This window comes from Oncorhynchus kisutch, linkage group LG20 (genome assembly GCF_002021735.2).
Source record: "Oncorhynchus kisutch isolate 150728-3 linkage group LG20, Okis_V2, whole genome shotgun sequence".
NCBI classification, from domain to species: domain Eukaryota; kingdom Metazoa; phylum Chordata; class Actinopteri; order Salmoniformes; family Salmonidae; genus Oncorhynchus; species Oncorhynchus kisutch.
The window spans coordinates 41,983,370-42,008,212 of NC_034193.2; the positions used below are offsets into that span (position 1 = coordinate 41,983,370).

A 24,843-nucleotide genomic window follows, 5' to 3' on the forward strand; every position below is an offset into this window, starting at 1 on the left:
AGCTGACACAGTACAGGTCACACTGCTCCGTCTGTTGAGACCCTATATATAGACACCAAATCATATCTGCTTCCAAGAAATCATTCAACTACCAACCACACAGTCCCATTTCCCTCCTAAGCCACAGAGCATTCAATAGAATCAATAACTTCTCAAATGGATACTTAGTCAAGTGGTCTGCAGGTCAAAGGGCATTGGAATGTACCCGAACTTGCCTTTTTTTCCTTTCTTTTTAAACATTTGGTGTACAGACTGATATGTGTGTTCTGTTTCCACTGGCCGATTTCCAACATTTTCAGACAAAGATACAACAGAGAGTAGCTCAGATAAATCACAAGTTTATTTAATTGAGGGGAGGGTTGCGTGAGGGAAGAATTGGTCTCTAGCCTCTTGGACCAGAGAAGGTCAGACTGTAAACTCTGGACTCTGTTTGACTTATCATCATCCTTTATTAGAGTGTGACTCTTGGAGGACATCTGTGTCTTTATATGATTACACCTCTCCAGAATGTCAAACAGCAACTTATCATAGATGAGTACACATCATGCTTTGGAACGGTTGCATCCCCTCTGTTCCTCTTTGCTTTCAATGCATACCCCGAAATGAGAGATTCAGACAAGGGTAGAAATGTATTTTCATGAGCTCTGGTATATAACTGAATATCTTTGACTCCTCCTCTGTGGTAGCACTACCTATGGTGGTTTCTAGATGATTCACACCAATAAACATTTCAAATCAATCAATAATGAAGGCTTCGTTCTGCCATTGTCCATTTTAGCTGCTGAGCAATATGTTCCATGGCTCTTCAGTCTGTGGGTGTAGAGGACCTACAGCTGTCTGTAAGTAAGGGCTGGATGACGGGAGGGAAACCAGTCTTGGACGGAAGGGGAGAAGTGGTTTGAGCCATCCCCAGGCTCGTGGCGAGGATATTTATCCAGGGAAGCACACTGGGAGAGGGAAGAGAGAGGCAGTTAGTTTGTAAGTTAGCTGCCGACTATCTAACTTACTAATACTACTGTGACACAGGTTAAAAGCAACGAAACCATCCTGAAAAACTTTTTTGTTGTTGATACTATTACAAACTGTAACTATTTTGTCTATTGAGTATAGAATTTTCAGGCTGTAGACGTATCTCCTTTACCACATGGTTCAAAGTCTTTATCAGCTGACACAGGATATATCAATGTGTAAATATTCCTGTACAGGGAATCGCCAAAGACGAGGTTATCCTTTGAAACACGTTCCAGAATTCAACTTCAAACAGCACAGATGTCCGCTAGAGTGGTGGCAATCACAAAATCACACAGAGACTTGGATCGACTCACCAGTTGCCTAGCCATTGAACCGAGGACATTTTCGACATCCTGGACCCACATCTGTGAAAGAGAGAGAGGTCGAGGTAGAGAGGGGAAAAGAGAGACCAGGCAGACCAGGGGATGATAAGCAGCTGACACGCAAGGACATGAATCATTCAAAGAGAGCGAGACGTTGTTGCGAAACAGAATCTCTTTATGCCACATTTTATCACACTAGGCCTAGTTTTGCAAAGGGAGACGTTTTCCGCCTCGCGTTGCCATGAAACATTTAGCCGCATGCTGGATTTCTCCCCAGTAACTGTGCCCTTGGTTCTGTGCGTACCCTTGGTTCTGTGCGTACCCTTGGTTCTGTGCGTACCCTTGGTCTCAAGTCTTGATGAAGTGACATTTCTAAGTCACCTCATCACACAGTCACATACTACAAAAACTACATAGCAGAAGAGTAAAACCCTTCCAAGGTATAGTTGTAACAATGGAGTGTTGGAAGTTTGCCTGAGATGACAAAACACAGAGAGATTGTGCATGTGAGAGACGTCTTACTCTGTGGCTCTGTCTCTTCTCTATGCTCCACTCCCTCACGTCTCTCCAGTGCCCTGGCAGGCGAGCACAAGCCACCCTTCTATCCTCTGCTCCAGGCATGCTGAAGAAGCATCCGCTCTCTCCCTTCTGACTCCCAGACAGTCCCTGTCCACTGGTGTTTGGAATTGTCCCAAACAGAGCTGGGGGTTTCTGGCCAGATTACACCCTCTTGTCGGTCTCAGGTGACTGACACTCTTTCTGTATTTGCAACTTGAGTTGAGACATTGATACTCTTCCCTGTGTGCTAGAGTTCCTCTGGTTAGGGCAAGGCTCTTTCATTGCCATTCAGTACATCCTGCCCCTAGTCACGACCCTGTAAGGCTAAACCATCTCTGACTTAGTCAACCTCAAATATCCGAAAAGCTACTTCAACCTCAACTAGCTGTGTCATTGGGCTGGCCATGTAACAGAGAAGGCTTTGATCTACGGGAAAGATGATCTATCCATTTATTTCTCTCTGCATTATAAACGATCTGACAAAAGAAAGAGCCATTATTGATGTGAAGACAGATTTAATGATTTACTGTCCTAGCACTGCTGCTGAATCATAATTATGACAAACTGTAGCTACTCGTGCGGTTATATGGAGGAGTAATATCGAGAACACGTTTGGAAATCAGAAAAGACTAGACGAGAATAATTGTTCTCTCACCTGTTCCTTTTCCTTTCATACAGCCTGGTCACCTTCCCCGTGTGTTCACGACTGGTTGCTGCTGCCTGAGGATCTGAAAAGAGGAATTTCCAACCAGAAAGTTTAAACCAGTAGACTGTCTTGTATAAGTACATAGGCTGAACTGTGAAAAACATGTGTTAGCCATGAGAGTTTAGCGTGCCTAGCTAGCCTGACGCACTGCCACCTGGGGACTAAATTGGTTTTGGCTCGACTCCTGGACACTTGTTTAAAGTATCCACTACTGCAGTCATACCAAGTCTCCGTGTAGTAAATCCAGGGCCCGTATTAAAAAAGTGTCTCCGAGTAGGGTCCCTCCTGTCCGTATAATCGTATGCATTATGATCTAAAAGGCAAAACGGATCCTTTAGCAGCACTCCTACTCAGACTTTTTGTGAATGCGGGCCCCGGAGCCTGCGGCACCTCACTAGCACTAAGCCTAAACTCTTGATTGGGTGATTATTGATGCCTACCATCCAGGAAGCTTCGCTGGTATTGCCATGGAAACGAAAAGACTAGCCAGCCAGATGCATTTGGGGAAGAGCGGTTCCAGATTCTAATTTGACTAATTTGCTGGATTGAAACCAGAGGGAGCAGGTCTTATACTTTTTCCTGAACCCGTTCCCATAACAAGCCTGTGTCTCTCTCATGCTCTTTCTCCACCTGTTGGAGCAACAAGTGATCTGTAGATATGATTAAACTTGAAAACTATCTATTGAGCTTGAGCTGTTATTTACAGTACCAGTCAAAGGTTTGGACACACCCCCTCATTCCAGTTTTTTTTTCTTTATTCTGACAATTTTCTACATTGTAGAATAATAGTGAAGACATTAAAAAAGTGCAATAACACAAATAGAATCATGTAGTAACCAATAAAGTGTGAAACAAATCAAAATATATTTTATATTGAGATTCTTCAAAGTAGCCACCCTTTGTCTTGATGACAGCTTTGCATACTCTTGGCATTCTCTCAACCAGCTTCATGAGGTAGTCACCTGGAATGCATTTAAATTAACAGGTGTGCCTTGTTAAAAGTTAATTTGTTTGAGCCAATCAGTTGTGTTGTGACAAGGTAAGGGTGGTGTACAGAAGATAGCCCTATTTGGGAAAAGACCAAGTCCATATTATGCCAAGAACAGCTCAAATAAGCAAAGAGAGACAGTTCATCATTACTTTAAGACATGAAGGTCAGCCAGTGCAGACAAATTTAAGAACTTAAATGTTTTTTCAAGTGCAGCTGCAAAAACCATCCAGCGCTATGATGAAACTGTCTCTCATGAGGACCTTCACAGGAAAGGAAGACCCAGAGTTACCTCTGCAGCAGAGGATATGTTCATTAGAGTTACCAGCCTCAGAAGTTGCAGCCCAAATAAAAGACACATCTCAACGTCAACTGTTCAGAGGAGACTGCGTGAATCAGGTCCTCATAGTTGAATTGCTGCAAAGAAACCCCTAACAAAGGACAAGAAGAAGAGACTTGCTTGGGCCAAGAAACACGTCCAAATTTGAGATCTTTGTCAGATATAGTGTAGCTGAAGGGATGATCTCTGCATGTGTAATTCGCACCGTGAAACATGGAGGAGGAGGTGTGATGTTGTGGGGGTGCTTTGTTGGTGACACTGTCTGTGATTTATTTAGAATTCAAGGCACACTTAACCAGCATGGCTACCACAGCATTCTGCAGCGATATGCCATCCCATCTGGTTTAGGCTTAGTGGGACTATAATTTGTTTTTCAATAGTACAACGACCCAACACACCTCCAGGCTGTGTAAGGGCTATTTGACAAATAAGGAGAGTGATGGAGTGCTGCATTAGATGACATGGCCTCCACAATCACCCAACCTCAACCCAATTGAGATGGTTTGGGATGAGTTTGACCGCAGAGTGAACAAAAAGCAGCCAACAAGTGCTCAGCATATGTGGGAACTCCTTCAAACCTGTTGGAAAAGCATTCCAGGTGATGCTGGTTGAAAGAATTCCAAGAGTGTGCAAAGCGGTCATCAAGGCAAGGGTGGCTACTTTGAAGAATATAAAATATAAAATACATTTTGATTCGTTGAACACTTTTTTGGTTACTACATGATTCCATATGTGCTATTTCATAGTTTGGATGTCTTAGTAATAGCAAAAATAAAGAAAAACCCTTGAATGAGTGGGTGTGTCCAGAATTTGGACTGGTGCTGTACAGTATGCCTACTGTGCTTGACGGTCTTTGATGTAGGTATACTTTCCCACAGCATCATTTAAACCCCTCTTTGACCTACAGCTTTACTACAGACACAACAAACTGTATTGTTTACTCACAAACTGCAGGTGAACTCCGTTAGAGGCCGAAGAGGATGACAGGTGTATGTTTTAGAAGGCTATGTCGGTCTGGCGTACATCCAACTTTACTGTAGTAATGGACCTGGAACTGATGCCTGACAGGACGGGAAGCCTCACTTCTCCATGGGCTGCAGTTCTCTCTGCACGTATGCCATCTCTTTCTCCCCCAGCTCATCCGGATGGCTGAAAGGATGGATGGAAGGCGGAGAGAAGAGGAAAGCAGGGGTGGAGCGGTGGGTGGACAGCAGGTGAAAGATCGTATTAGCACAGGAGAGGAGAGTGTGACAGATAAACTCCCACAGCTGAATACCTCTGGGGGTTCTAAGTGTAAGTATGGTGACTGCTCGCCTCTTGGCATGGGCCATTACCTCAGAGTCACCATTACCTCAGTGACTCAGTGACTTCCTGCCAGAAAGAGAGAGACAGATTACTCTGAGGACATGCTTTTTGGTTGCTTTGTTGGTTTTTGAGGGGGATTCTCCTTTTAGCGGCTCAAGCACAGTCCGTTTGGTTCAATGCAAAGTGATGTGTCACTGTTTCGAGGTTGGTGGGTAGCAGTGTTCCACAATCTGCATTGAAAATGTTTGGTCCTTGTAATGTAGTCAGTGTTCAATATACAGAGGAGAGAATTACTACCCGAGCATATGTCAAGCAGCCTGTTTCGCTTGTAATGCCTGTATATGTGTGTGCTCGTGTGTGTTTACATGATTTAAAACAAGCCTCCAGAGATTGCACGGCAGGCCAGAGGTTCATGGAGAGAGTGTTAATCAGCTTCAGGGGTAAACAGAAGATCTGTGTCGTTGGGTCTCAGTCCCACGGGAGATGTTTGAATATACTCCAACCACTCCTGCCACGCCCAGCACTGTGGCATCTCCATCTACTGAGCTGATGGGGAATGCTGATGAGAGAATGCTCTCACATAGTGAACTTGGTGGCAGGGCGGAAGGTAGCCTAGTGGTTAGAGCATTGGGCCAGTAACTGAAAGGTTTTGGCTTCAAAAACTGAGCCCATAAGGTGTAAAATCTGTTGATGTGCGTTTGATCAAGACACTTAACCCTCATTTGCTTCATGGGTGTCATACTACTATGGCTGACCCTGTAAAACAACACATTTCACTACGTTTTTATTTAACTGTATTTATTTTGAATAATAGCCCCCGTCCCCGCAGGAGGCCTTTTGGTAGGCCGTCATTTAAAAAAAAATCAGGTGTATCTGGTCATTTTATATTGCCGAAGAGGTACTGTTACTAAAAGTGTGTTATTTCTTTGGACTGGTTGTGTGGGAGTAATACTGTGGGGTGGCTGAGGAGTGTCTATAACGTTGTCTGTGTAAGTATGTGCTTGTGGGAAGGACTGTCAGGTGAATGTCCTCAGTGGCCTCTCTCTCTACTCAATTCTCCAGCAACAAGGCTCTCCAAGGACAGTAGTGTGTCACTCTTTATTTGGATAGTCTGGATAGTCCATCTGTAGATGTTCTACAGATGATCATACTATCAACAAACTATCTGTTGATAAGCAACTGCTTGCTAAGGTTGCGGTTTAGGTGGGACAATTGTGCGCTGCCCTATGGGACTCCCAATCACCTCCGGATGTGATACAGCCTGGTTAAGGGTTAAGGTTAGGGGTATGTCTAGGGTTAGGCTTAGTAGATAGTTATTTTAAATGTTACTGATAGACTGCAAATAGTCTGTAGAGCATCTACAGATGGCCTATTCAAATAAAGTGTTACCCAATAGTGTATCAGGCCAATCTAAGACTATGACTATCAGATCGGATGGTGAAACACTACAGTAGCACTGTCCCACCCAGTCAAATTGATCACACAATAGAATGCTCACATTGGTCGTACATCTTATGGCGAAAGAACAGGCTGTCCCATCTCCTCCCTGACAAACTGGTTTGAACTCTAATAACGCCATAATGTCTACCCTCAACTTTTCAACTCAAACTTTTCAACCCGATCACAGCCTGTTGCCTTGTTTTGCAGAGTTAGACAAATGTGAGCAGAGAAAGATTATCTCAAAGATTAGCTTGACAAGCAATTTAGGGAAGGATTTTAATGGCTTGACAGTAATCCATGAGTCATAATGGTACAAAACAACACGTGAGGCGATGGAAGCTTGGGTCGTTTTCTGTTGTTGTAAACAATCTTATAGCCCAATTTGCTTTGAGTTCAGAGTTGACTGGGAGGCTGGCACACCGGGTACAGGCTGGTATTTGGCATCAGCTTGCCATCCAAACCACCACATCCAAGCCTCTATAGACAATCCATCCATCATAGTGGTGTTTTTACATTCCTCAAATCTCAAAACAAAATAGCCTCACATATTGAGCTTTCCTTCCTCTCTCAGCTTTGCATGAAGAGATCGTCTGTAATTTTGGGTCTCATGCTGTAGTACCGCAATTGATTTCCTCCCCATGATCTTGAGTTTTATGGCCACCGTGGCGTTAACAATTAATATTTACTAGAAACCTCTGTTTTTTTTCCCCGAATGGTTGTTCCAAGAGCTGTCCTTCAACATGACATTCAGCAGGGAACTAACTGAGCACACTTCACACTAACGACGCCAGCTTCGGCGGGCACAAAATCACCTGGAATCAATTCAACCCTCGACCCCTGGTGTTTTTCACACCACTTAATTGCCTCTTTTCCCAGACTCTGACAGTCACATTGAGATGACATTCAAGGACAGGGAGGGCCTTAAGGCTGGGGGGGAACTAGAACACATACATCTGGTGTACTCTGTACTGGCATTATACTCATCACACATAGTAGAGACAGAGAGTGGAGATGACAAATGATTAGGAGATGGCAAATGATTCAAACAAATGATTTGAACTGAAGAGCCCAAGTGCTGGCAAAACGGACTCTTTCTCATTGCAAATCCCACACAAGAATAAAGCCATCAAACAAGACTATAGCCCTCAGACACCAAACTTAGAGCCCCCAACCAGAGCATGATAGGGATTGGAGCTCTCTGTGTAGACCAGTTGACTTTCTCTATGCCAGACACTGGTAAGCAGGAAATGTAAAGGTATAAATTGTGTATCGGTGGGTAGGCTTGGATGTACTCACGGTTTGACTCGGTTGTTGAATCGTCTGCGCAGAATGACTGACAGGGTCGAGATGATCAGGATCGTGGTGCACATGATCAACCTGGCCCACACACCCAGCAGGCAGGCCGGGTCAGCATGAACAGCTCATGGGGGCTCTCTGTCCCACAATCCCGAGGGGCCAAGTTAGCGTAGCGTAAGCGTTAGCCTGTTAGCCTGTTCCAGTCCGCTGCCCATACTTCTTTCCTAGACGCCTGCTAAAACCTGGCTGGATTAGCAGGTAGGGATTAGACCAGATGAGATCACTGATACTGTACTATTATAAGCCACTATGTGATGTGTACGCACTTTCTCATGAATCTCTAATTAGACACGTATACCAGTTACATATGGAATTTCTGCTTGAGTCACTGGACTAGAAAAAGTCTCAAGATGAATCATCTTCCTGTTTATCAACCAGTATTATCACAGGCTATCAATGCTACTACCATGATGTGCCCCACTGGAGCCTATATTGACGACTTCCTATATGGAAAACTTTTCATAGGCCCCTGAATGCCAGACCCTTGGCAACATAATGAACCATTGCAGGGAAAGGCGCAAAGAAGGGATGGATGCTCTCTGTCCCGGATGTCAATGAATACCATCCTCCCCTGTCTTGTTAGAGTGAGGAGATTGTGAATGTGACCCAGGCATCTCGAGATGGCCATTCTCAAGGCAATCTATCAGCACCGGAGATGTGAAATTCCCCATGTAGGCAGGCACAGACTCCTCGAGGTCTGTCAGGAATGCTCTGAAGCGTGGTTATCGGATGGTTTGGGATTCACAGGGGCACTGCCAGGAATGTGAATTCTGCAAGTTATGTGAGCATCTCATCTCTGGCTTGGAGAAGTGTTCCTAATTGTGGAGTCCTCAGGTTTCTCCTCCACAGCCCTGTCATGACGGAGAGCCTCTTGGATCCATAAATCACCAAGAGATATGTATCTAAGAACCACTGCCACCTGCATGGTTTTGGTATCTTGCCCCAGCTATTTTTAACCAAGTCTACGTTATTTTAACTCATATAGATCCACATTCAGATGAGTGAAAGGATGCTTGTTATTATGACATCTCCAAACCTGGTTGAGTGCAGTGACATCAGACTGTTGTTAACATTGCTATTACTTAACCCTATATGGCCCACGTGTCAAACTCATTCCGCGGAGGGCCGAGTGTCTGTGGATTTTCGCTCCATCCTTGTACTTGTTTAATAAATTAAGGTCACTAATTTGTAAGGAACTCCCCTCATCTGGTTGTCTAGGTCTCAATTGAAAGGAAAAAAACAAAAACCCGCAGACACTCGGCCCTCTGTGGAATGAGTTTGACACTCCCTGCTCTTATGACCTGGCCAAATGTATCGCAACCTGGTATATTTAACCCTTATTTTACCAAGTTGCAGCAACGACTTGGTCATGAGTTACAATGGAGAAGAGAGGGGTTCTATGAATCAATTGGAGGCTGGGGATGATGCGGTAGCCATGGTAGTAAGAACAATGCTTATTAAGTCCTCTCCTCTCATGACTAGAGAGGACCTGTATGCTGCTAGGAGTTCAAGTACCAACAGGGCCTCTGGATGAGGTTATGTGTTGACATTACCCGTTGTACTATGAGAAGGTTGCGTAGCCACATAGGTGATGCATGACGGATCTGCTGCCAAATGCTGTTCTCTTGTCCCTGACACTATTAATAGGCTATTTAATCCCAACATCCCTGCAACTGCTGAGTCAGATAGGTAGGCAGGTGTGTGTGTGTGTGCACATGCGTGTGTTTGTGTGTGTGTGTGTGTTCTCTTCTCATACGCCGGCACTTCTCACCTTACTGTACAGCTTTGAATGTTGATGTAGGTGCACATGTGTGTTTGTGTCTTTGTTATCACCATGGGAGCCTGTCCAAATGAGTCCCTGACCGTCACCAGCGCTGGCTAGAATGACAAGCTTGGTGACAAGAGACTGGTCGCCATGGTGAAACGTCACCATCCTGTCAACACAGCACACAGGGGAGCACACACACTGCTAAATACCACTGGAGATATTCCTCTGCTGATACAGTAGGAGGTGGGAGATGTAGAATCTACTACAGTGCTTTAGCGTTCAATTAAAACCAATATCTGGAAGTTTCCATGATAGTGGGAGTTCTTCCCGCCAACACTGTGAAACTCCGAGCAGTCATTGGATTTGCATACATTTACAATAAAGCAAAGTTATAACCACTTCTGATGATACAGTACATGATCATATATCGGCAAGAGACCCGGAATTTAAAAAAGGATGCCTTCTTCACTGTTTGAAGCTCTCACCGGTGCCCTTTGATAAAAAGCATTGCTCTGGGCATCAACCAGCGAACAGGCACGTTAATGAATCATTGATTAATGACATTTACATCTCATTATTGAATTAGCAGAGTGAAACAGAGGGCCTCGAAAACCGAGTACCTCTGTGCACTTATAGGCAAGAGGTCCTGTTGTGCTATTTCAGTCTTCTGCACCAGACTGGAGAAGGGGAGGGAAGAGAAGTAGCCTAGCCTGGTCCCAGATCTGTTTTTGCTCTTGCCAATTCCATTGTTCATTGTCAGTGGGTGACAAGAAGTTGACAATGATAGCACAAACAGATCTGGGACCAGGCTACTTCTCTTAGACGGGCACTTTAAGAGACGAGAATAGAGAACTGAGTAGAATTGACAAACTCTATTTAATTCCTAGGAAATCCTGCACAGTCTTGGATAGTCAACACATATGCTCTCGGTAGATATATATCATACACATTCAAATACATAAAACCTACAGTATATGGTCACACATTCAAAGACAGTCCAAACGCCCTGAAACAAGTGTAGGTAATTATCACTTTATTGATAGTTGTTGATAGTTAATTTCACCAGGTCTGCAAAGGTACACGTCTGTAGGAGGCTGTGCAAACATGCTAAAACAGCACAAAACCACTCCCACTGCCCCAGGCAACAAATGTATATAATCATAGTTATATAAAGTATTCCATTCCAAATACATAAACAGATAATTATTGTGTTTTATATATTTAGAAAAATATAAAGTCCAAGCTTTAAAACTCACTGACAAAAAAACTATTCACAACAAGAAGTCCCAGATGTAGTATATGATGTCTCTCTCTGTGTGTGTGTGTGTGTGTGTGTGTGTGTGTGTGTGTGTGTGTGTGTGTGTGTGTGTGTGTGTGTGTGTGTGTGTGTGTGTGTGTGTGTGTGTGTGTGTGTGTGTGTGTGTGTGTGTTCACGAGAGAGTGTCAGGGAGGAAAACTCTGCAGATGGAGGGTACGAGCTTACAGCTGAAGGGAGAATTTTTAAAATAAATGTATCCATTTTGTGAATTATGGGTGACGTGTTTAATAAAACAACCTGTCGGGGCGGCTCACGCCTAACACAAATACTCCCCGAGCTACTCAGAGGAACAGAGGACGCTGACCTCTAACGGGTTTGTACTCCAGATCTAAGGTCAAATGTTTTGCTAGCAGTGTGAGACTGGTGAGTGTATTGTACTGTAGGTGTAATGGGAGAGATCATTTATTATAGACAACAACTTCTACAGTAATCCACCTCATTTCCTCTCATCCACAGCCACTGGTCTCTTGCTGAATGAGTTTGTCATATTGTATTAGCTCAACTTCCTGTGGCGGTTATTTATCAGCCATATAAGCCAACTGTATATCTTTGATCGTGTAACTTTACTGCTGGCCTCCAAAGGAACAACAAAGGAGAAGGCAGTAGAATATGAGTAGAATTATATTATTAGCCAAGTAGCCATGGTAGCAAAGCAGATAGAGGGCCGTTCTCTCTCAGAATTTGGCCAGAGGAAAGAAAGGATGAGAGAGTAGGGGAGATATTTGATGAATGACCACAAGAGGAAGATCGGAGCCCCATTACTTCTTCATTAATGGTAAATGACAAATCTGAGAGGGACCAGAGGAGTTACTATCAGAGACATAGAGGAGATTGGATCTAAACTGACACTCAAAATCCATTTGTAGTGTATTCAGGGGAAAAGTTGGGAGCAGCAACTTGTGGCACCGTATTGTACATGCCAACCCAACATGGTTTAAACTGTACCAAAGTGTATAGACCTCTTCGTAGGGTTGTAGAGTGCTTAGTATATCAGATATGGTCGATATGAATATTTTTTCTTACCCTAGTGGTTCAGAGGTGAAAGATACACTGAAGCTACTTCAAAGGGTCCGTTGTATTTCCAGAGACCTCTGGAGTCAGTTTCTTAAACCCTTAATGGAGAGTTTAATGAGGAAATGTAAACCAAGTAAATGCTCTGTAAATGTGGGCGGTCAAAGTCGGCAGAGTGGTGTGTGTGTGTGTGTGTGTGTGTGTGTGTGTGTGTGTGTGTGTGTGTGTGTGTGTGTGTGTGTGTGTGTGTGTGTGTGCTCGTGCATGCATGCTTATAAAGAGGAGATGGCACCTTAACAGTGGTCTGTCAGCCTGTGGCTCTATCCCATCACTTTGAAATTGTTTCTACATTTAAATAGCCATTTGCCGTATGGACAGGGTGTTAGCAGATGGGTGTGTTTGTATAGTGCATGAGATGGGCATGGAAAGAGACAGGGTGAGTTTGGGAATCCAAAGTGGCATACATTCAGTGAGCAACAAAACTCCCTAAAATGGAGCCCTTAGTTCCCTTGAAAGCATTGGAGATTTACAATACTACAATGAGGGTTGGATGAGGGCATAGAGAATACACACGCTCACTTACTGTACGCTATACAGACAACACCCCAGGGGCTATACAGACAACACCTCCGGGGCTATACAGACAATTCCTCCGGGGCTATACAGACAACACCTCAGGGGCTATACAGACAACACCTCAGGGGCCATACAGACAACACCTCAGGGGCCATACAGACAACACCTCAGGGGCTATACAGACAACACCTCAGGGGCTATACAGACAACACCACAGGGGCTATATAGAAAACACCTAAGGAGATATACAGACAACACCTCTGGGGCTATACAGACAACACCTCAGGGGCTATACAGACAACACCTCGGGGGCTATACAGACAACATCTCAGGGGCTATACAGTAAAGTACACACAATGAGTCAGCAGGGAGAGGGAAAAGACTCCCCCAAAAGTTGAACACAACAAGATATTCTATGAACAGTCTCAGCCCTAAAAATCTCCCCTGCTATCGCCCCTCACACTGCCGAGCTGGAGAGCTGCACCCAGCCAACTTCTGTGTAGGCGCCCGTCACATGCCAGTACACCGCCCCCATCAGTTTGGTCCACACCATTTGCACTTCTGCCGTGAAGAACTCTGGGAAGTCCTCCGAGAACACCTCCAGCATTACACCACACAGGATCTGAGAGATGGAGAAAGGGAGGAAGTGAGATAAACACTGAGGAGAAAGGTGAGAGGAAGAGGATGGCAAGATGTAAAGAAAAATACAAATTGCCAGATGAAAAAAAGACACCCTCAAAGCCTTTATGGGACATTATGGACCATTATGGACAGACAAGCCACGCCCTCTCACCTTAAAGTACATAGGCTCCACCTTGTGTTTAACAGCATGCGCCTTGCCCACCAGAGCCAGAACAGAGGACACTTTCTCTGGGTCGTGGAGGTTCTCCACCACCTTGTTGATGGCGCCCATCACCTGGCGGGCGTGGTGCCTCAGCTGGACACTGCGCTCCATCTCCTCTGGGTCATCCATGTCCTGAAACTGGCTGAAGTACTGCTTGGCCGACGGGAAGTTCACAAAGAACCTGGAGGACAGAAAGAGCAATTACCATTCTTACTCTGTGATTTTCCTGGAACTTCTGGTGTCAAGGTTAATCTATGGCTCTGGGTAGAAGTTAGTGTACTCATAATATCATAACACTCACAGAACGACCGTGCAATCAAACAATATCAGGGGAAGTCCAAGAAACTGGGGGACAAAAGAGTCCGGGTTAGAGTTAGTGCCGAGCCATGACGGTACAAGCACAACTTATGTGGATATCATCCATGCTGGTTTTCAAATGTTCCAGGACGTTGACATTCTAATTAGACAAGAGCACTCTTATTCGAATGTCCTCGCAATCCACACAGAGCAACCCAGAAGATATCAACATGCCCACAGGCAATCAAATGGTGTCAGTGTAAAAAATGAGGGATGAATAACATGTCAGTTTAGACCCTGGGCAAAAGCCACTGAAATGACTGAAGTTAGTGAAATCGGTACTAGTTGGGGAATATGTACTCTTCATAACATTTGTTCGAAGCATTCAAGCTTTATGATTTCTGAATCTACTCATTGAACAGATGCCCTGTGGTCATAAAGTCACCTGCGTTACAAAGAAAAATTCTGGAGACATTACTGCTCGTTGTATGTGTGACCTAGAGCTAATGAAAACGACTCAAAGTTGTCAAAATGCACAATGTGCCTCGAGTTGTAATCAGCCTATTAACATAGCCTCATCTGCATCTCGGTGATTGGGTTTACTTACACTTTGTCACGACTTGGGTTTTACGACTCAAGTGTTTACGCCTCTGCGAGTGGAGTGCGCGGCGCACTTCTAATGATTTCTCGTGTCTACTTGGAGAATCTGCTCAGGGCACCCCCAACACGCAGCACGGGGTGATTGGCAGGCGCGAACGGTAAAGTGGTGCTGATGAGGCGAGGAGCGCCAAGATCGTTACGTTTCTTTGAGTATAATTAGAGGCAGGTGCTGCTGGGGGCCGGAGGAGCGAGACTGTTGGCAGTCGATGTTCCTCCAGGAGCACTTCACCCGCGGTGACTGTGCGTAGGATGTTTCCTCTGCCTAAATGGCTTGGCATTGATTACGAGCCACATAACAATACCCTTTATCGGCCACACACAGCCGATAAAGGATGCAAAAAAACTCTATGTCCTGCGACTGCTTTGTCATCCACAAAAGTGACAGTAGATACCAGCCTCTATGTGAGCCTTGCACGTCCTAAAGTGCTTCTGTCAAGACCTCCCCTCCCTAGTCACAGATACTGTATATCCTGCAGAACGACACACTTGTCCTGAACGGAAAAGAATGGAACTTCAAAAGGAAAGAGCACCTCTCTGAGGATTACTGGACTTCACACAGAGGGTACTGTGACTGATGTGTGTGCCGTCTATGGACTAGTTTGAACTGCATGTTGTTTTTTAGGGCCGTACAGTAACGCCCATTCTCCAACCAAGACTATAATGAGCTTTTCACAAGCTTACACTGCTCGTACAAGGAGATATACGGGGGATATTTTTTAGATTTTTGACTCTGCTCTCACCCTTTCTGGTGAAAGCACAGCATGCTTTATATGTAAACAAATGAACACTTGGAACACACATACACTCTCGTGTTATTTTACCCCTGACCCAATTTGACTCATGTAAGTGCTTTACATTAGTGTGGCTGAATGGGTACGAGGGTTTAGTTATTCAGCGTTGGTTAGGTTTGGCCCCTGGCAGCAGCGCTACACTACACTGCATCCCCGCAGATCCTGTGACAAGCTATGCTATGCTATGCTATGCTATGCTACGCTAAAGAGGCGCCTGCTTGCCTGTAGCTGTCCCTAAGCCAAGCTCTCCCAGCTGTCGCTGCTTCACTTTGTCTTTGAAACACTTTGTTGTTCCTTGCAGATAAACATGAAAGTCCCTTAGAGCTGTGTGAGGAAAGGACTTTTTCTCTTAGAAGTCAGAAATGAAGGACTTTTTTCGTATACCTCGCCAATCCTCTTTAGGGCCTCCTTTATAGGTACAAGAGTATTGTGCAATAATATACTGTTAAATATACAAACAGTGTATATTCACTTTCATATCTGCATGTATATTTCTACATCTCGATATCTCTATAATGCAAGACTGTCAAAACATTTGCCCTGAAACCCTAACAAAACCAGAGCCAGAGGGTGAGAATGGAGTGTCTGGAGTGTCAAAGATGCTCTCACACTGAATTCCCCCAACCTGTCGCTGCATTTCAATGAAGTCATCAAAGCAGCACCATTAGTGGTTTGTTAGTCACATTCAAATTAGTCTTGAAGGGTTCTTTTCGGGAAGGCAACGCGCTTTCGAGTACTGAGAAAAACAACCTTAACTAACTTGAGCGAGCATCAGACACAGCACAGAGGGATGGTTTCCCTTTGTGGTCGTTCGAAGCACTTCATGAAATCAAATCAAGTCTCGACTCCTCAGTCCTCAAGACGGACCACTTTGGAGAACTCCATATCCATCACGCTAGTATCAGAAGCATCCAGTCACAGCCTAGTACTATTGTTCGATGTTTGGTTGATTTCATTGAGCTGCCATTTTTTTTACAGTACTCGAGATGGCCGGAGGTGGTCTCCTCACGGGTGAAATTGCATTTGTGCGCATTGATGATGACATTAGCCGAGGCTAATTGTCACTGTCTATTCTTTCCAACCATCCAAGCAGAAGGATAGAAATGCAAATAGCTAAGCATTCACATGGCGAACCATGGAAGTCAACCGAACCGTGGAAGGCTTTGACCCAGTATCCATCCACTCTTCAACGTGCTTTCAGGATAGCTATTAGACCATTATCCATTCCACACAGATGACCTGCTTACTCGGGCCATCTGCTTGTTAATAGGAGCAGGCCAATTAGTGGGTACAGTGATGTCTCCGTTTCCCTGAATCGGAGGGATGTTAGGGAGTGTGACATACAGTACCAGTCAAAAGTCTGGACACACCCACTCATTCAAGGGTTTTTCTTTATTTGTACTATTTTCTACATTGTAGAATAATAGTGAAGACATCAGAACTATGAAATAACACATATGGAATCATGTAGTAACCAAAAAGGTTTTAAATAAATCCAAATATATTTTTGATTTGAGATTCTTCAAAGTAGCCACCCATTGCCTTGATGACAGCTTTGCACACTCTTGGCATTCTCTTGGCATTCTCTCAACCAGTTTCACCTGGAATGCTTCTCCCACATATGCTGAGCACTTGTTGGCTGCTTTTCCTTTACTCTGCGGTCCAACTCATCCCAAACCATCTCAATTCGTTGAGGTCGGGTGATTGTGGAGGCCAGGTCATCTGATGCAGGACTCCATAACTCTCCTTCTTGGTCAAATAGCCCTTACACAGCCTTGAGGTGTGTTGGGTCATTGTCATGTTGAAATACAAATGATAGTCCCACTAAGAGAAAACCAGATGGGATGGCGTATTGCTCCAGAATACTGTGCTAGCTATGCTGATTAAGTGTGCCTTGAATTTTCAAATCAAATCAAAGTGTGTTTGTCACATGCACCGAATACAACCGGTGTAGACCTTACAGTGAAATGCTTACTTACAGGCTCTAACCAATAGTGCCAAAATGTATTAGGGGAACAATAGGTAAGTAAATAAATAAAACAACAGTAAAAAGACAGTGAAAAATAACAGTAATGAGGCTATATACAGTAGCGAGGCTATAAAAGTAGTGAGGCTACATACAGACACCAGTTAGTCAGGCTGATTGAGGTTGGTCGGCCCAATTGAGGTAGCATGTACATTAATGTATAGTTAAAGTGACTATGCATATATGATAAACAGAGAGTAGCAGCAGCATAAAAAGAGGGGTTGGGGAGGGGGCACACAATGCAAATAGTCCGGGTAGCCATTTGATTAGTCTTCTGGCTTGAGAGTAAAAACTGTTAAGAAGCCTTTTTGTCCTAGACTTGGCATTCCGGTACCGCTTGCCATGCAGTAGTAGAGAGAACAGCCTATGACTGGGGTGGCTGGGGTCTTTGACAATTTTTAGGGCCTTCCTCTGACACCGCCTGGTGTAGAGGTTCTGGATGGCAGGCAGCGTAGCCCCAGTGATGTACTGAGCCGTACGCACTACCCTATGTAGTTCCTTGCGGTCGGATGCCGAGCAATTGCCGTACCAGGCAGTGATGCAACAGTCAGGATGCTCTCGATGTTGCAGCTCTAGAACCTTTTGAGGATCTCAGGACCCATGCCTAATCTTTTTAGTTTCCTGAGGGAGAATAGGCTATGTCATGCCCTCTTCACAACTGTCTTGGTGTGATTGTACCATTCTAGTTTGTTGTTGATGTGGACACCAAGGAACTTGAAGCTCTCAACCTGCTCCACTACAGCCCCGTCGATGAGAATTTGGGAGTGCTCGGTCCTCCTTTTCCTGTAGTCCACAATCATATCCTTAGTCTTGGTTACGTTGAGGGATAGGTTGTAATTCTTGCACCACCTGGCCAGGTCCTCCCTATCATCGTTGTCGGTGATCAGGCCTACCACTGTTGTGTCGTCTGCAAACTGATGGTGTTGGAGTCGTGCCTGGCCATGCAGTCGTGGGTCAACAGGGAGTACAGGAGGGGACTGAGCACACACCCCTGGGGAGCTCCAGTGTTGAGGATCAGCGTGGCAAATGTGTTGCTACCTACCCTCACCACCTGCGGGAGGCCCATCAGGAAGTCCAGGATCCAGTTGCAGAGGGAGGTATTTACTACTGTAGTCAATGAATAGCATTCTCACATAAGTGTTCCTTTTGTCCAGGTGGGAAAGGGCAGTGTGGAGTGCAATAGAGATGGCATCATCTGTGGATCTGTTGGGGCGGTATGCAAATTGGAGTGGGTCTAGGGTTTCTGGGAAAATGGTGTTAATGTGAGCCATTACCAGCCTTTCAAAGCATGGCTACGGACATGAGTGCTATGGGCCTGTAGTCATTTAGGAAGGTTGCCTTTGTGTTCTTGGGCACAAGGACTATGGTGGTCAGCTTGAAACATGTTGGTATTACAGACTCAATCAGGGACATGTTGAAAATGTTAGTGAAGACACCTGCCAGTTAGTCAACACATGCCCGGAGCATACGTCCTGGTAATCCGTCTGGCCCCGCAGCCTTGTGAATGTTTACCTGTTTAGAGGTCTTACTCACGTCGGCTACGGAGAGCGTGATCACACAGAATTGTTTATAATTCACTGAGAGTGTCACCAGCAAAGCACCCCCACACCTCCTCCTCCATGCTTTACGGTGTGAACCACACATGCAGAGTTCATCCGTTCACCTACTCTGCGTTTAACCAAGACACAGCGGTTGGAAGCAGAAATCTCAAATTTGGACTCATCAGGCCAAAGGACAGGTTTCTCGTGTTTCTTGGCCCAAGCAAGTATATTCTTCTTGTTGGTGTCCTTTAGTACTGTCTTTTTTGCAGCAATTTGACCATGAAGGCCTGATTCACACAGTCTCCCCTGAACAGCTGATGTTGAGATGTGTCTGTTACTTGAACTCTGTGAAGAATTTATTTTGGATGCAACTTCAGAGGCTGGTAACTCTAATGAACTTATCCTCTGCAGCAGATACAACTCTGGATTTTTCTTTCCTGTGGCGGTCCTCATGAGAGCCAGTTTCATCATAGCTCTTGATGGTTTTCGCGATAAAAGTTGTTCAAATGTTCCGTATTGACTGACCTTCATGTCTTAAAGTATTGATGGACGGTCGTTTTTCTTTGCTTATTTGATGTGTTCTTGCCATAATATGAACTTGGTCAAGTACCAAATAGGGCCATTTTCTGTATACAACCCCTACCTTGTCACAACACAACTGATTGGCTCAAATGCATTAAGGAAATTAACTTTCAAAAGACACACCTGTTAATTGAAATGCATTCCAGGTGACTACCTCATGAAGCTGGTTGAGAGAATGCCAGGTGTGTGCAAAGCTGTCTGTCATCAAGGCAAAGGGTGGCTACTTTGAAGAATCTCAAATATAAAATGTATTTTGATTTGTGTAACACTTGTTTGGTCACTACATGATTCCATAGGTGTTATTTCATAGTTGTGATGTTTTCACTATTATTATACAATGTAGAAAATAATTAAAAATAAAGAAAAACCCTTGAATGAGTAGGTGTGTCCAAACTTTTGACTGGTACTGTAGGTGCAGTCGAGAGGCTTTGCACTCAGGAGGATCATCAGACCCAGCAGAGTATTCAAGCCTGGGCATGTCAAGAGAGCCTGTGATCTTGTTGTCAAGGGAAAGAGAGAAATGAAAGATAGAAAGAAAGAAAGCGACATAAGGAATAGAGAATGGGAGGGAGACTGAGGAAAGCGAGAGAGAATAGGAGGGAGACGGATAGTGAGAAAGAAAGTGAGGGAGAGAGAGGAACAGAGACGGAGAATGAGACAGAGACCGAGAGGGAGAGTCTAGAGAGAGAGTGAAGTGCCAAAGCTTTGGGGCGGTATGCAAATTGGAGTGGGTCTAGGGTTTCTGGGAAAATGGTGTTAATGTGAGCCATTACCAGCCTTTCAAAGCATGGCTACGGACATGAGTGCTATGGGCCTGTAGTCATTTAGGAAGGTTGCCTTTGTGTTCTTGGGCACAAGGACTATGGTGGTCAGCTTGAAACATGTTGGTATTACAGACTCAATCAGGGACATGTTGAAAATGTTAGTGAAGACACCTGCCAGTTAGTCAACACATGCCCGGAGCATACGTCCTGGTAATCCGTCTGGCCCCGCAGCCTTGTGAATGTTTACCTGTTTAGAGGTCTTACTCACGTCGGCTACGGAGAGCGTGATCACACAGAATTGTTTATAATTCACTGAGAGTGTCACCAGCAAAGCACCCCCACACCTCCTCCTCCATGCTTTACGGTGTGAACCACACATGCAGAGTTCATCCGTTCACCTACTCTGCGTTTAACCAAGACACAGCGGTTGGAAGCAGAAATCTCAAATTTGGACTCATCAGGCCAAAGGACAGGTTTCTCGTGTTTCTTGGCCCAAGCAAGTATATTCTTCTTGTTGGTGTCCTTTAGTACTGTCTTTTTTGCAGCAATTTGACCATGAAGGCCTGATTCACACAGTCTCCCCTGAACAGCTGATGTTGAGATGTGTCTGTTACTTGAACTCTGTGAAGAATTTATTTTGGATGCAACTTCAGAGGCTGGTAACTCTAATGAACTTATCCTCTGCAGCAGATACAACTCTGGATTTTTCTTTCCTGTGGCGGTCCTCATGAGAGCCAGTTTCATCATAGCTCTTGATGGTTTTCGCGATAAAAGTTGTTCAAATGTTCCGTATTGACTGACCTTCATGTCTTAAAGTATTGATGGACGGTCGTTTTTCTTTGCTTATTTGATGTGTTCTTGCCATAATATGAACTTGGTCAAGTACCAAATAGGGCCATTTTCTGTATACAACCCCTACCTTGTCACAACACAACTGATTGGCTCAAATGCATTAAGGAAATTAACTTTCAAAAGACACACCTGTTAATTGAAATGCATTCCAGGTGACTACCTCATGAAGCTGGTTGAGAGAATGCCAGGTGTGTGCAAAGCTGTCTGTCATCAAGGCAAAGGGTGGCTACTTTGAAGAATCTCAAATATAAAATGTATTTTGATTTGTGTAACACTTGTTTGGTCACTACATGATTCCATAGGTGTTATTTCATAGTTGTGATGTTTTCACTATTATTATACAATGTAGAAAATAATTAAAAATAAAGAAAAACCCTTGAATGAGTAGGTGTGTCCAAACTTTTGACTGGTACTGTAGGTGCAGTCGAGAGGCTTTGCACTCAGGAGGATCATCAGACCCAGCAGAGTATTCAAGCCTGGGCATGTCAAGAGAGCCTGTGATCTTGTTGTCAAGGGAAAGAGAGAAATGAAAGATAGAAAGAAAGAAAGCGACATAAGGAATAGAGAATGGGAGGGAGACTGAGGAAAGCGAGAGAGAATAGGAGGGAGACGGATAGTGAGAAAGAAAGTGAGGGAGAGAGAGGAACAGAGACGGAGAATGAGACAGAGACCGAGAGGGAGAGTCTAGAGAGAGAGTGAAGTGCCAAAGCTTGTTGCTGTTACCCACAGATAAGAACGACACACATGCACGCACGCACACACACACAGAGACAACTCTACACACTCTCTGCCTTCAGAGCTTTCCCTTAGGGACTATCTTGTCGCTCCGACCCAAAATCAGAGCACATCACTGCCTTAGCGGCGCCTTACTGTCCGTTTTAACGAGCCCTCTCGGCGTTCCATGTGGAACACTGGGACAACACTGGGACAACACTGGGACAACACTGGGACAACACTGGGACAACACTGGAACAACACTGAGACAACACTGAAACAACACTGGAACAACACTGAGACAACACTGAGACAACACTGGGACAACACTGAGACAACACTGGGACAACACTGAGACAACACTGGGATAACACTGAGACAACACTGGGACAACACTGAGACAACACTGGGACAACACTGAGACAACACTGGGACAACACTGGGACAACACTGAGACAACACTGGGACAACACTGAGACAACACTGGGACAAAAGTCAAACGCATCCCAGCTCAGTCAGACAGCGACTCTTTATTCAGATGCAGAGCCTCAGCATTAAGACTGAGTGACAGACAACTTGTAATATTAGAATTCAATAAATAGAGAATAATAAGCAGTCATCCAGGTGCCACAGAACGGTACCTGCTAAACTGGTGCTTCAAGTTTAGAGTGAAAATGTGACAGGTAAAAGATGTGAAATAGGTGTAAAGCACCAACTGAACAGCTAGAACAGGAATGTCTGCCTCAGACAGGAGGACATTTAAGCAGAAACATGTGCTCTCCCTCAATTATCGCGTCTTACAAAAATAGTCTGTAGAATGAAGAGGGCTTCTGAGAAATTGCTTTTTTTTAAATGAGGACAGAAGTGAGTGAATGAGAGCAGAATAGTCTATGTGTGTGTGTGTGTGTGGTCTGCGCAGTGTGGACTCAATCCCCCTGCCTTTTCCAGAGCCTTCTGTGGGCTTTCATAGAAATGCATGACCCCCCTCCAATCTGCACGTATCTATGGAAAACACACGTTCAGCGGTGCTCAGCTGCAGGAAACATCAGTGGAAATCTGTGTCTGTATGTTGGTCGAGTCTAGTCCCCATTAACCCCAATCACCCTCCACTCACAACTTCTTTGCCCAAACTTTTCTATGCCTGATAAGATGCTGTGCATGAGAACGTCATTTTTTAATTGTACTCCACTAAAATTGCAGACACCCCCCCCATGCCATCCGGCCCCACCAGCTACACAAACCTTATGAGGACCCCCTGATACTTCACGTACCTTATGGGGACCTCCAGCCTCAACACTATGAGGACTCTAAGCCCCACGTACTCAATGAGGAACATCAGCCCTATATGTGCCTTAGGAGGACCTCCAGCCCCACCACAATGGCGACCAACAGCCCCACCACTATGAGGACCCACCCACCTGACCACATACCTTATGAGGACCGACACGCCCACGTCCTCGCAGTTCTCGTAGACGTGTACCCAGGTGTTCTGGATGATCTCCCGCTCGGCATCGGTCAGTGGTTCGGCCCGCTCCCCGCGCTCCATCGTCTCTCCTCCTACGTCTCTCGGCGACTCCATCCGAGACGACCTCCGCCGCAGCAGCTCGGAGGCTCCCGCCAGCAGCGAGCGGGGGAGGTAGGGAGCGAGGGAGGGGGGGAGGGAGAGCTGTGAACCCACGGCGACGGAGACGGGAGGGATGGAGGAGACAGACGGAGCAGCCTTGTACGCTACCCACCCCCCACCCAAACCACCCCTCTCTCCCTTTGCTCTCCTCTCCTCCAAAACTTGTCCTCCACTGTTAATAACACTTCTTTTTTTATTCCCCTCACTCTTTCTCTCTTCCTCCGTTTCTTTGTATCTTTCCTTCTCTGGTAAGGGAGCTGTCTTCCCTCTGAACTTCTGTGTTTGTGAGGACCTGATGGAATGGCGAAGGGAGTGGGAGAGAGAGGTGGAGAGAAAAGAGAGGGGGTGGGGAGAGATAGAGAGAGGGGGTAGAATAGAGAGCATCTAGGATGTCTGTATTGTCCCCCCGCCTCCCTCTCACACACTCTCCTATCTCTCCCTCCTTCCCCCTCTCTTTCTCTCTCTCGCTTTTGTAGACACGCAAACACACGCACGCACACACACACACACATGTATGCACACACATGCACGCGAGGGCACACACATACACACGCACACACTCCTCACAACTGTTTTTATAGAGCGATTTCTCTGTCTCCATCCCTGGGAGGGCACAGAGAGACAGGCAGACAAACAAGTGTGAGGAGAGTGTATGTGCGTGTGTGCATGTGCTTGCATGTTTGTGCATACGCGTGTGTGTGTGTGTTTGCATGTCTGCGCACATTAGGTAGACAAAATTAAAGAGAGAAAGAGAGGGGAGAGATAGGAGAGTGTGTGAGAGGGAGGCGGGGGGACAATACAGACATCCTAGATGCTCTCTATTCTACTCCCTCTCTCTATCTCTCCCCACCCCCCCTCTTTTCTCTCCACCTCTCTCTCTCCCACTCCCTCCTCCATTCCATCAGGTCCTGACAAACACAGCAGTTCAGAGAGAAGACACCTCCATTACCAGAGAAGGAAAGAAACAAAGACACGGAGAAAGAGAGAAAGAGTGTGTGCGTGGATGTGCGAGCGTGGTGGGGTTCTGTGTCGTCTCATGAGAGAGCTTGTATAGACTGTGACAGAAAAAGCTATAGGAAGCCTCTGTCTTTCCACAGACTCTCACAGGACATTGTGCCTGACAGTTTGACAGGTAAAGGAGATCGGAGAGAGAGAGAGAGAGAGAGGAGAGAGAGAGAGAGGAGAGAGAGAGAGAGAGGAGAGAGAGGAGAGAGAGGAGAGAGAGAGGAGAGAGAGAGAGAGAGAGAGAGAGAGAGAGAGAGAGAGGGGAAGAGAGTGAGAGAGAGAGAGAGAGAGAGAGAGAGAGGAGAGAGAGAGAGAGAGAGGGGAAGAGAGTGAGAGAGAGAGAGAAGAGAGAGAAAGAGAGAGAGAGAGAGAGAGAGAGAGAGAGAGAGAGAAAGAGAGAGAGAGAGAGAGAAAGAGAGAGAGGGGGGAAGAGAGTGAGAGAG

At 45.3% G+C, this 24,843-nt stretch overlaps 1 protein-coding gene and 1 long non-coding RNA gene across 2 annotated transcripts; both read right to left on the minus strand.

Annotated features, from left to right (window-relative positions):
- Positions 1 to 322: 322 nt before the first annotated feature.
- On the minus strand, positions 323 to 8,217 carry LOC116355397 (uncharacterized). The gene is made up of 5 exons (XR_004204419.1): positions 7,968 to 8,217; positions 4,872 to 5,075; positions 2,548 to 2,620; positions 1,326 to 1,376; positions 323 to 947 (listed from the first exon to the last, which is right to left on the minus strand). It is a non-coding gene; the product is annotated as an uncharacterized LOC116355397 (long non-coding RNA).
- Positions 8,218 to 10,811: 2,594 nt separating this feature from the next.
- Positions 10,812 to 23,737, minus strand: LOC109865179 (cytoglobin-2). The gene is made up of 3 exons (XM_020453285.2): positions 23,202 to 23,737; positions 13,494 to 13,725; positions 10,812 to 13,322 (listed from the first exon to the last, which is right to left on the minus strand). Exons 1-3 carry the CDS (start codon positions 23,348 to 23,350, stop codon positions 13,158 to 13,160), a joined length of 546 nt encoding a protein of 181 aa, XP_020308874.2. The 5' UTR covers positions 23,351 to 23,737; the 3' UTR covers positions 10,812 to 13,157.
- Between the last annotated feature and the right edge of the window lie 1,106 nt (positions 23,738 to 24,843).